This window comes from Neopelma chrysocephalum, unplaced genomic scaffold (genome assembly GCF_003984885.1).
Source record: "Neopelma chrysocephalum unplaced genomic scaffold, ASM398488v2 Primary Assembly neopelma1_96936, whole genome shotgun sequence".
NCBI classification, from domain to species: domain Eukaryota; kingdom Metazoa; phylum Chordata; class Aves; order Passeriformes; family Pipridae; genus Neopelma; species Neopelma chrysocephalum.
In genome coordinates, this window is record NW_020925579.1 from 2526436 (window position 1) to 2539831 (window position 13396).

General features: G+C 42.3%; 1 protein-coding gene across 5 annotated transcripts in view; it reads right to left on the reverse strand.

Moving 5' to 3' along the window:
- The window catches only part of GOLM1 (golgi membrane protein 1), a 35164-nt gene extending 25304 nt beyond the window's left edge, over nt 1–9860 (reverse strand). The window contains exons 1-3 of one of the 5 annotated variants that reach the window (XM_027670833.1): nt 9755–9852; nt 4368–4467; nt 3266–3440 (exon numbers count right to left, since the gene is read on the reverse strand). In XM_027670833.1, coding sequence (XP_027526634.1) covers nt 3266–3394 — 129 coding nt within the window. In that variant the 5' untranslated portion in view covers nt 3395–3440; nt 4368–4467; nt 9755–9852. Of the gene's footprint in view, nt 1–3265; nt 3441–4367; nt 6204–9400; nt 9479–9754 lie in introns of those variants that run through there. The other 4 variants (XM_027670834.1, XM_027670835.1, XM_027670836.1 and 1 more) reach the window with 4 other exon arrangements.
- Between the last annotated feature and the right edge of the window lie 3536 nt (nt 9861–13396).

Below are 13396 nucleotides of genomic sequence, written 5' to 3' on the forward strand. Positions count from 1 at the left end.
CAGTCACTACTTGCTGGTAGCCACCATCTGAGGCCAATGACTAAAGGGAAAGCAAGGGATGACCAGAGTCTCAGAAGTCACAACAAGGAAGAGCCAAGACATACCCTTAACCGCATGGCCAGAGACAAGTGTCCTGTTCGAACAGTGCCCACTCTGAGGTGAAACAAGAGTTTAACTCCTTCAGCTGTCAACTCAGTACTAAAATTCGGCTCAGTTACAAAGAGGACACAAATTCACTGGTAAAATCTGGGGGGATCTCTCATCAGTCATTACCAGGTGTCTCAGTTTAATGAGACTGAAGTGTTTTGCTATGGAGGATGAGTTATGAGGAAAACCAAACTCCTCTTTCTGAGCAATTGTAAATCCAAAATTAAGAGGCTCCAATTGAGGAAGTATGGAGAAAGGAAAAATAAAAGCCCTTTATTAAAGGATATATGTGTATTGGCAGAGCAACAAAAGAACACAAAAACAACCAAACAATAATCCTGTACCCAAAAATCCCCTTCAAAAAGGGAAACAGTTCAGTTCTTTTTGCTTTTTGGCGCAATTCTAACCACGATCAGCAGGGGGCGCTGTGGGATCACTGGAGGAGCAGAGGCTGCAGTTGCTCGGCGTTGGTCAGCAGGGGGCGCTGTTTGGCTCTGGCAGTCGCCACGTGCGGCCCCGGTGTGTGGGAGAAGCTGAAAATGGAGATCTCCCCCAAACACACTGAGAAGGGGACAGGGAAAAGGGGAAAAAGGGGGTTCTTCCCACAAAACTCACGCTGGCTGTGGCCAGAATTTCCCCCACTTCATCAATGGGCAAAAGCTGCTGCCAAACATGGGAGCAGAGGAAGGAAAAGGCGACCTCCTCCCCCGAAAGTTCCACTGCAGATGGGTCAAGCCTCTCCGATGAAATCCAAGCAGATCTGGGCTGGGGGCAGAGCACGGCGCAGGAAAAACGGAGGCAAGCCGGGGCCAGAAAACAGCCAGATGATCAGGCCGAAAAACAAAGCGAACCCTGGACCACTCCAACACACACCTTGCCTGAGTTAAGGTAAAAGTGAAGTGCCTCCCGTTTCCGAGGAGAGAAGAACAAAAAAAACTCATCACCCCTCTCCACAGTCTTAGGAGGGCCACCATCTTGGAATGCAGGCCTGCTAGTTAGTTCTTTTGTGTCTGTCAATCACCCCAGCCAAAAGAACCAACCTCCCTCTCCCTTGTTCAACATCCCTCTTTCATAAGGATGAAAGGGAAAGAAAAAAAATTCCACTTGGTTTTTTAGAACAAGTATGACACCAGGCTGTTCCCTTTTAGGTTTGCTTGCTAAAAATAAAGGAAAAAAAAAATCCATCCTGCACAAATTGTCACAAAGCAGAAACTTGATTCACACAGCCTACTTCAGAATAAATGCTCTAGAAAAGACTAAAACACAAGCTCAACAGCCACAAAAACTATAGTTACCATTAGAAAAATAGCAGGTAATTATTCCATGTGAGTTTTGTGTCCTCCTTTAGAAGGGCTACTAGGAAACACAAATACAGATTTTTAGACACTGAACAACCTAGATTTCCTTGTACTTTGTGGGAAAGTATACATACTGTCATAGGTAATTTGATCAATAAATTTGCAGATCAAGTAAGAGTGGTTATGAGGTTATGTTAAGCACTTTAGTTATACTGTTTGTCCTGTTGAAATCACAAGTTGTATTGCGCAATGGCTAACCACATGAATTATCACGCTGCGGAATCACTAACCACAACGCAACTATGATTTGTCATGATGATGTTTGCTGCTAGAAATGCCTGTTTTTAAGGGACTAACAAAAATCCAAGATGGAAGCAAATGCAGGAGAACAACAACGAGGGTCGGCTTGGACGACCGTTACCCAGTCGAAATTTCCATCGGCACGGCCCCAGAGACCGTTACCCACTGGATTGTCTGCCGAGACCCTCAGCAACAGCAAGCCTGCGAAAAGAGGAACCAACCCGGAGCAGGCCCGCGAAAGGAAAACCAACCCCAAACAAGCCCGCGAAGGGGGGACCAAGCAGCATTCAGCCCGCGAACCCTAAGCCAATGGACTAATGACATGACTCTGGGGGAGGGGGTTTCTGGGGGTATAAAAAGCGCTGCTTGTTGTTTTTCCCTTGCGGTCCGCGGCAGGAACGGGGAGGTTCCTCTGGACGCCTGGCTAGCCATTTGCTTATTTGCGTTCTTTAATAAATTAGTTTGTTCCTTGCAATCCAAATTTGATAGTCTCGATTTATCCATCACACATACAATCTTATGGGTCACGTAAGAGAACAAATCTAGGGAGACGAGTGTGCTAGTTTTGGCTGAGATAGAGTTAACTTTCTTCACAATGGCTAGTATGGAGCTATGTTTTGGATTTGTGCTGAACACAGGGTTGATGTTTTTGTTATTGCTGAGCAGGGCTTACACAGAGCCAAGGCCTTTTCTGCTTTTCATACTGCCTCACTGGCGAGGAAGCTGGGGGTATGTGGGAGGCTGGGAGAACATACAGCTGGGACAGGTGACCCAAACTGACCAAAGGGATATTCCAGACCATTGACATCACGCACAGTATATAGAGTGCGGGGAAGAAGAAGAAGAAGGTGGAGGGAAACATTTGGAGTGATGGCATTTGTCTTCCCAGGTAACTGTTACACATGATGAGGCCCTCTCTCCTGGAGACAGCTGAAACCCTGCCTGATGTGGGGAAGCAGTGGATTAATTCTTTGTTTTGGTCTGCTTGCATGTGTGGCTTTTGCTTTCCCTATTAAACTGTCTTTATCTCAGGCCACAAGTTCTCCAGCTTATACCCTTCTGATTCTCTCCCTGATCCTGGTGGGGGGGGGGAGTGATGAGCAACTGCATGGGGCTTCATTAGCAACTGCAGTGAAACCACGACAGCTGAGCAAATTGCAAAAACCCATTCCCATTAAAACAGACTGCCAGTCTCAATGTACAGTTAAGAAGAAAAAACAGAGGATGGCATTTGCCATATCTTTAAACTGAAACAGCATAAGATAGCCGAATGCTTTGTGTGAGCAGAAGTAATATACACACAGGTCTTCAAGTTTTGCGTCCCTCTCACCTACAAATAGGCATTCATCCCATTACCCCCATCTCCCACTACTAAAAAGCAACAAATACAATATTTGTTAAAGTTCCTAAAACAACCTGAAGCTCCTGGCTTGCCATATGCAAGGGAAGCATCCTTCTTGTGAACTATGTTTATTAACCATGAGAGTACAAAACAACATGCAGAGCAAAAGCAAAGTTACCTGCAGATCCATGCTGCGAGAACTTGCAATCCAGTAATTGAAAGCCAAAACAATGATGCACGCCACAAGTGCAGCCATGAGGAGCGGTGAAGACTTCATCCCTCGGCAGCTGCTTCCTAGACCTACCATTTCCAAGAAAAAAAACAAATCCAAAGAACCACAACAGTGTGGAAACCTGCAAATTAAAAATGACACATTATATTACATCCTCCACTACAGCCATTTTATACACACAAAAAAATTTTCTTAGCAATAATGCAATAGCTCTCAGCTGATGGTCATACACCTAGCAAGGAAGGTATACTATCTAGGTATTTCCATCTGAAAGACAAAGAAAGGCCATCACACACTATTAGCTTGTACATAAAGCTTCACATGGTCTTGAGGGGAATGTCTTGAGTACACCTAACAATATAATGAAAATCTGCAATAAACAGAACAAACCAGCCTTTCTTTTATCATACATTCCACCCAAAAAGTTAATGAGACAACACTGGTCTACAGAGAGAGGACAGATTCCTTGTTACCTAATTTAGCGAGAAAATTAACTTAGTTTTGCTGTTTGAGGAGTAATTTGCACTTTGCTTCCTAGAATTAGGCAGTTTCAAGTTACTTCATCTGATAACACTTTTAACTTCTTTGCTCCAAGTTACTTCATCTGATAACACTTTTAACTTCTTTGCTCCAAGTTACTTCATCTGATAACACTTTTAACTTCTTTGCTCTAAGCTTGTAAATAAATAAGTCAGATTGAACCAAACTATTTGAAGGATAATCTAAAAATAAAAATAAATAAAAATATTAGCAGACACAGCATTGATTTCAATGCTAAATTGTATTAAGTGTTCTCTGTTTTGATCCTCAGCTGCTTACTTTGCTTCTAACAGAAAATAAATAACGTTTCTAAAATAAATAACCTGCTTTAATGAATGAGCAGTACCAGGGGTACTACTGGTTGCTATTGAGACTTATGTTATTCCTATGAAACAGCACATCTTAAAAGACAAGCAGGGGCAAAGGGCAACTGCAATTCTCTATATTCTAACAGGCCATACTTATTTTTTTATGTGCTAAAACCTGGTCCTAATAAGCATAATGGCACCTAGATCAATGAATCCTAAAACTCCACCGCGAATCTCAGTCACAGCTTCTAGTAGATTGCTCCCTTGTAAACTGAGATTAACTTTTTTCTTTCTGCATTCCTGCAGACAAAAGCCAGCAAAAATGAGCACAGAAGATCAGACAGACAGCAAATACAGATGCATCACAAGACACTAGTTAAATATAAAATGGGTACATCTATTACTAACATATTGTACAGTCTCTCAAGATGATGCTCTTAAGTAAACCAACTTCTTCCCTACAGATGCAATGCACAGGTTTCAATTAAAAGTTATTAAATGGTAGCAACTCTCAAAGGATTTACATGTAAACATGCACTGTAAACACAGGGGAAGAAAGTGATGCCAGCAGTTAGCAGGTACCAGAAATGCTGATTTTACTGTATCTCCAGCATTTAAGTCCTTCAACAGCTCATATATACCTAAGCATGCACATGCATACCCTGCAAAATTGCCTCTTGCATTCAAGATATAATCTGTCTTCTTTTCTCGGCAGGAAGTGCACAATACTGCCAGACTCACAAGAGTTTCAAATCTATGTGTTCATTTGAAAAGTCTGTGAATTTGTATTTGGGAATGGAGAATACAGAGAGTTCTAAGAGTAAAACGCAGCTTCCTGAGAATGTTGTCTTTGTATACACACATGCAATCACACAAACACCCCACAAAACAATCCAAAAAAAGTATGCATAGCTGCACAGGTCTAACACCCCAGACTTGAGTTTCTTGCCTAAAGAAACCTCAGCCAAGGAGGTAACAGACACATGCAGCACAGCTCCAGTGGACACCCACAGGGCCACACAGAGATGAGGTAAGGTCAACACTAAAAAGCAAAGGCATGCAAAAGAACTATGTGGGGGGTTTTTTGTAAAGAAAAAAATATAGATGCAGCAAAGTAAAACAAACACACAGAGACATGCACAAGTTTTCAGCAGAAAGTCAAGAACTGCAGAAACACATACATCTTGCATGGACTATTCTCCTGCTGTGCCTTCCTAAAATGAGTGCCTGAGAAGTACAAAGCCATCTTGCCTTACACAGGATCCCTGAAAACCAAGAACCATAGATCTCCAGAGTAGAAAGAGAGGTGGACAAAGGGGATGATCAGCACCATCACATTAGCTAAGAACAAGAGAACTGATTTGCCTCTGCATAACCAGAATAAAATACTATATTTCAAAAAAGGTGTATCAGAACCTGTTATGAAATCATTTGTATCCTGTTCTTTCCTGTAAGAGTATTAGTTGGTATATTTGAGAACACAGAAAAATTACTAAACACAGCACTGCAAGACATAATACACCATTCCAAATGTTCCTTGAATAACATAATTGGTATACTCCTTACTGCTGACAGAAATAGAGAAAGTAGTCCACATTAACAACTTGCACTGGAATTTACCTACTGGATAAATATATGGGACTAGTTGTTTACCTCAAAAAATTTCAGAGGTAAAGCAACTATACTGTTCAAAGGAAGAATGATTTGTTCACCATGCAGCTTAAGGCACAGGCACAAAACCACATTAAAGAAATGCCAATACACAGAGAGAGTACACAATTCTGGCAGCATCAGCACCTTTTCTGCTGTTTTCAGCTATTAAAAACAAACAGGCAAGAAAGTGCTGATTTCACTAAAGCATTTTTGACTTTGCTCTTTCTAGAAAATCCAATGTTGTTTGTCTTTAAATAATTTATGTTAATCAGGAATACCTTTTTATACTGAACAGAAGGAAAGGCAAAAGGAAGAGGAAAGAGATGAAACACACAGAAGGATCTTCCATTTGAATAGCAGACCCAAAACTTCACCTCAGTTGCAATACTGATATTCCTTCTATCATCAGTTTAAAATAAAAACTGTTTAACTTTCTGTCATGGATACATGCACCCATGTATTTTGAAGAAGAGATAAGCAAATCAGCTCAGTAAGTACATTTACATGAAAATGTGTTTGCACATGCTGTTTTCCAGGAAACATCTGTCCTGGCACAGTTATTTCAGTTGAAATTAAAATAAGTTTCTGATTTTATGGGTGAAAAAACAATTTTACCGAACATGAAGGAATCCATCTTTCACCAGTGTCCACAACAGATATAAAAATGAGTACATGCATAAAATTCCTGACTTCTGAACAGCAGATTTCATCCTGCTTTGCCAACATAGTGATGCTTCATCAAGAGGGAGATATTTTAGACTCTAAGATATTCGTGTAAATCAACACATAGCATACTTTTACTTCCCACACTAATACACTATCAGTCTGAGCAATTCCTTCTTTTACTGGACTCAGCTGAAGTATGATAGCTGGTATCGAGCAGTCTTCCACTACAGATAAGTAACAACCTCACTGAACAAATCTCAAGACTAAGGCTTTAGAAGTAAAGACAGAGCAAAATGGTGCATTTCGGGCTCCAAGATGAAAAGCCAAGTCTCTGCTACAGGGTCCAGCTCTGTGTACTTCTTTAAGACCTGCCAAGCAACAACTGGAAAAGGTGAAAAATCCAATAGGCACACAGCGAGCAGGGAAGCAAAAGGAGTCCCTTATCCCTTACCAGTGTACCTGCCTACCAACCTCCTCCTCCACCACCCAGTCATTTCATGGTACAAAGCCAGCGTAAGCCAGGGCAGCATCTAAAGACCAAGCGCAGCTGAAGCGGCCACTGAAAAGTAAAGACACACCTTCTTGGAGATCTGAGTACTTGGAACTCGGAAGAAGGACAAAGTCTTAGAAAAAGCCCTGTGGGCTAACGGGGCTAACGCACAGCACAGAGGACACACAACCCCATCCCGACCAGACCAGCCCAGGATGAGGAAATCTCCTCTCATTAAGGGCCCCCCACATGGTGCCATCCAATGGTGCTATTCCCATCTTTTGCAGGTTCCTCTCCAATTTCCCAGTGACGCTCTGGAAGAAATTGCCTTTTTTCACATATTGTCATGAAATTCCTATGTCTGACTGCTTGAATAAAAATATACTGGATTAACCAAGCAAGCTAATCAAAATCTCTTCCATTAACAACTTAGTTACACCGAGACACAGCTAAATCAGACTACAAGGTACTACAAACTGGGTTTTATTAAGGAAAAAAAAGTGAAATAAAACTGTAAAAATAAAAAATTCTTTAAAAAGTGAATTAGAGAGCAAACATTTGGCTGTCCAGTCTTCCAAAAAAAGAGATGATAGTTTGCGGGTGGGTGGAAATGGAGTGGTGACAAAAATCAGCCAAAACCTTTTCATTTTAGTTTTATAAATGGTTAATATACAGTAATTATTATCCTCAAAAGAGAAATGGAGTTGTTGGTTCTCACTCACAATGAGATCTTACTCCCAAGTACCACTATTCACAGCTACATGGTGAGAACCAGTCACAGCTAGCAGCAACCTTTATGCTTTCAATCTTGCACACACAGTCACAAAACACAGCATACAGACGTCTTACCATCCTCTGCAGCAACACTGTTTTTCCAACAGAGATTTAAAGTTTGTATACTGAACTCAAGCCTTTCACAGGGACTTACAAACTGCAGGGGGAAAAAAACCACACCCTGAAACATTCAGCAACAGCCACTATTCAAATTCCCATACTTTGGATGACTGGCTCACTTTCAAGTGCCAACCACCAAAAAAAAAAAAAAAAAAAAAAAAAAAAAAAATTAAACAAGGGTGCCACAGAAAGTCACTGAATTACTGTTTACCCAAATTATCACTCACACTTTTCACAGGAACAGGAAAGGAAGGGCATTTTCACCACAACACTTTCAGCAACTGCACTCTGATCCTGCTCAGGAATAACCATTTGATAATCAATTCAGATCTTATGTCTTCCTTTTCTAATACGTTTTAAACTAGAAGTAACAGATCAGAAAACTGTGAAAACACTAAAAAAGCACTATCCTTTCAAAGGGGGGTAACTGTTACCACTTGTCCACTAATTATTTTTCAGCTCAAGAAGTACCTCTTCTTCCAAATTACAACTTTACAAGAAATTAATAACCAAACACCCTCAATGCCCTTTATCTGATTAAAGGGAGTTCTCAAACAGGTGTGTGGCAAAACAGATGCTAGAGGTTTAAGGTAGGTATCTATTCTAATGACAGAGATTAGGTAACCAAAGATAACTCGACAAAATCTTCTAAAATATCCACACAAAGTTTCTGGACATGCTGCCTATGTGTACTTGGAAAAAACAGTACCACCACCTGAAAATACTGTGTATGAAAACAAAGTTAAACAAGCAAACTTATACACCAGAACTATCTCAACAGTTAGTCATACTGTTTAATTCTTTTTAGGAAAATATTTTGTTGCCAGTATTTTTTCCATACAACACGAACTACTTGGGATCTTAGTATCACAATTAATAGGACACCCACTTATCTTAAACAAAGATTAGGAAACCCACTCAATCGCTACCATTTCCCCACCACAGCAATACTACACATACAGTTTCACTGTAAAAAATGTAGATCTCCCCAAGGAGAAAAAAACCTATCAACATTACAAATAGTTCATTAAGAGCAAAGTGCTGTTAAGATGTAAGGTTGTTCAAAAAGAATCAACTAAAGAGCAAGATTAATTAAAAACCTGATCAACTCCTCCCATCTTCAAACTGACAAGGGATCCAATAAAGCAAAGCAAGGCAAACCTCCTGGGTGCAGAAGACAAACCAAACCTTCACTGTGTACCCAACAGACAATCCAAAGTTTCTGAGAAGGTGCTTTTGCTTTTTTCAAGCAAAAGCAGGAAGGCTTCTGGAGGCACGAACTTGTGAAAAGCCGTCAGTCCCCACAAGCAGGGGTAAGATCTCCACAGCTCTGCCCAGGGGAAGAGAAAGCGGTGAGCAGGCTGCCGCAGGGCTACCTCGGCGGACAAGGGTGAATAGTCCCAGGTCACAGCCCTGGCTGCGAGAGACCGCGGGAAGTCCACCGAGTCCGGCGCTCCCCGGGAAGGGCAGCCGGGAGATGATTATCGCACACCTGCATTGTTGCGCCCTTTCTGACATTGCTATTTCTACCTCCGCTACCAACATTCAGAAATGTTTCTGGTGCGAGACGCTTCTCGATATAGAAAAGGACTGAAGAGGGAAGGCTGTCTGAAGAAACAAGAAATGCAACATAATTAAATGCTATCAGTGTCAGGTACGCACGCCAGCTAAGCCTCGGCAAGCCGGCCCAGTACCTCCGCAGGCAAAACCGGCGGCGAGAGGGAATTTCCCGCGGGACGGAACCCGCCCGGGCCGCCCCTCGCCAGCATCAGCGCCGGCGGCGCCCCCAGCACACACCGCGAGGGAGCCACCGATCCCCCACCGGGGCAGAGCCGCGGCCCGGGGACCCTCAAACCCCGGCGCCCCCCGGCCCGGCCGCCTCACCTCGCCGTGCAGCCAAGCAGGAGGGCAACACCAGCGCTGCGCCTCTCGCGACCCCGACAACTAAGGACGGCGGCGGGCGGGAGGGCAGGAAAGGCGGGGCGCGGAGCAACGGCGGCGGCCGCAGGGGCAGCCCCCGCCCAGCCCCTCCCCGTCCGGCGGAGCCCCCGCCCAAGGGGTGCCCCGGACTGCGCGGAGCCGCCTGTACGCCTCGGCCACCTGCGGTAAAGCAGGTTCTGCCCTACCCTGCAGCCTGCACTGCCCGCCCGAGCGGCTCGGGCAGACCTCCAGCTGAGCTCCACATTTCTACGCCTGACCACAGGCACCTGAGTTTCTGGAAGGCAACGCGTAGGAGAAGCTGAACGTCCGAAGACAGAGACGGATGTTGCTAGCCCTATGATTCTCATCTCGAGAGGCAGCCAAGGAACATCTGTCGCTGCACTAGTTGGAATGGCCTACTCCCCAGAAGGAAGCAGTGGCATAAGCATTGCCTCTTTGGACCCCACCCCTCCAGTCCTTCAATTTAAAACCCGTCTCACCAAACTGGCCAGTCTGCTGTCAAAGATTCTCTTGCGATTTTTACACAGGTGGACCTCATCCTTCCCTGACAGGCTACAATCATTAAAGTACAACCTGTTGCCACCAAAGCCCAAACCGTCTCGATGGCACCACCCAGGAAGCCAAACATCGATTTGCACTATGTGTCTGGTTTGGCTTCTTCGGTTACAAGATCACCCTCTGGACACTTCTAGTGAAAGTAATATCAGAAGATCATTATCAGACAGCAGAGGCATAAAAATTCAAACTATTCAAGAAAGGCATTAAACATGCATTGGTGAGAGTAAGGTCAACTGCTTTACTACACTATTACTTCTAATGATCCCAAGCAATAGCAGTCTTACTTCCCACAGCACACAATGAAGTTCAAAGTTTACAATATTCCTTTTTTTCCCCTATACCAATAACTTACATTGCCAGACATCTCTGTCTACTCTGGAAAAGTCTTATCCATGCAATATCATGCATTGTAGAGTTTGAGGATCCTACGTTTGAAGATGGTCTCTTGAACATCTGACCTAAGTGGATGAAATGAAGTTTTTTACTATTGTAGTCTAAGCATCTGTAACACCCATGTCCCGAGGCTTCAAGCTTTACTGGAAGTATTACTTTTAAATATATTTAAGAGTCCAAAAGTTCCCACCAAACTTTTGCAAAGCCTTTTAGTTATTTAATACCTTGAAGTCACATAAAGAGAACACACTACATGCATTTTCCAAGAAATTTTTTTATTTTTTTTTTTATTATTTAGTGGGAAAATAAACATTCTGAGAAAAGTTTTACAAGGATTACATACAACCAAGGCAAAGGCATTCCACAATAACACTCAGCACAAAGCACCCAGTACTCACCTTAGTAAAATACAACTCATTACCTTTAAGTTACCCAAAAGAGATTAAGAAAGAGTAAAGAAAGCAAGAGAAATTAAAAGACTAAAGAAAGAAGGAAGAAGATATTAGAATAACAGAATTAAATAGCTACCAGCAAAAAATCCTATGGAAGTCCAAGGCTTCCATGGCAACAGTAGATCCACAAAGACTTGCAAGATGAAGCCCGTGTGCTGGTGTATTTATGTGGTCTGGCTACTGTGGCCACCCCTCCTAGGAGGGTCTTCTGGCTCACTGCCCACTCAGTGCCCTACAGGCCAGTCAGAGGCTCCAGGGAAATGGTGTGGGTGGGCTACCAGGCAGGCCTTTTGACTGACAGCTCTACCGTGTGCATTCTGTGGGCCCAGGGCTGCCACACGGCTCCTGTGAGACTGCAGGCCTGGCCCTCCCTGCGGGGACCAACAGCTCCCTCGCACCACCAAACAAAATTGGGTTGGCTCTGACCCATATAAAAGTACTAATAATAACTGGTCCAGTGTCTCACAGCATTGAAAAGGCTTATAAAATTACCAGAAATAATTATCATGAAAGTACAACAAAGTATCTTATTTATTTATTTACTTGTTTATTTGTTTGTTTAATTAAGTAAGAGCTAAACACCAAAACCAGAGAGGACTGAGATGCTGAAGACAACCACTGTAAGATGGATGATCTCCCCTGCCTCCTGCTCTCAAGGGAGGACATCTTAAATCTGTGTTACATGCTTCAGAAGTGCTGAGCATATTACAGGATATGAAAGAGCACATTAGCAACACCTTTCTCAATAGCAGACAAAAAGTAATACGAATGATTTATTTTCTTCTGCGCAATACATGTGCATATATTATTTTTAGTAAGTGCATAGTGACTTATATGCACATTCAGGATCTGATCTTTCACCCAAAAAACCAAACAGGCTATCCACCTACTGGATGTCAAACTATAGCCTCCATTTTGCAGGATATACAGCCTAGTGATATCATTTGGCCTTGAAAATATATATCCAAAAAATCTTCAAATAAAATGAGTGCAGGCTGAAACACTGAATGAAAACTAACCCATTTACAAACTAATGAATCTACATAAGCTTTGACATTCTCTTATGAAGTGAGAAAACTCTAGCATATATACTGCAAAAATTGACATCACTATTCACTACTTAGGTCAAGCAGAATGCCTAGTGTTATGCAAGTTTTAATGCTCTGACTCTTTAGAACTGCATTTGTGTACAGTGCTTTGTTTTGAGCTGGAATTCCATTGCTAGTTGGAAATTGAAGTAATTATGTGCTTATTTAGAATTGGTGATATTTTCTACTTCCATTTAGAAAGAAAACCTTCTGAGACTTTTATCTGGATTCTAACTCACCTCTACATTTGCAGAGATAGAAATCATCTATTTAGGTAATCATTTGATCAAGGTAAATCAAACTACCACATTTACAAACAAAACAAGCAATGGATAGAAAGCAAGGAACAGTTCGTTTGCCTCTACAACAATATTCAGAGGATCTGTCAGGTGAAATCTGACTGCAGTCTTGCATTACAGAAGCACAGACAATGATAAGAGGCTTTCTTTTCCTTTCCCTGCTTTTGTATAGTCTGAGTAACTCTGGATGCTGTCCCTGGACATAACTTCTGTAAATGGCATCATTCTGGCTTCTTAACTCTACAGAAGTTGCCTCAAAGTGTCAGCTGAATTGCTTAAATTGCACTGCCTCATTTAGAGAAAATGTCCAATGTGCTCTAATATGAGAACACACAGCTTCATGGGAAATCCAGACTAGTTGTAAGAATTACAGGACAAAGTTAACATCTACTGTAAAGGCAGTAAAATGCCACCTTAGAAAAGAATGTGTTGACTTGGAGAGCTGGATATCCCTGTTCATGATCTTTGCCAGATTAACTGTCAGCTCACTGCTTGACTTCTTCATGTTACATCTGTGGTTTTGATATTTTGGCAGCTACCCCGTCCTACTCTGGGAAATAGGTTTCTCATTCATAGGATGCCTCTAAAGGTTGCTTTAGAAGGTTTATGGATTGTTGTTACTCTTCTGTGTTGGTTGATGCCATTTTGTTGGGAAAAGTATTATTTGCAGTCAATGGCTGTATTCACTCTTGATGGTTCAACTTGGAAGCCTATGGAGCCAGAATTAAGTAATTCTTTTCTCTTACAAAATGATACATAAAAGACTGAGACTCTTATTTTCAACCTTTTTTAGCT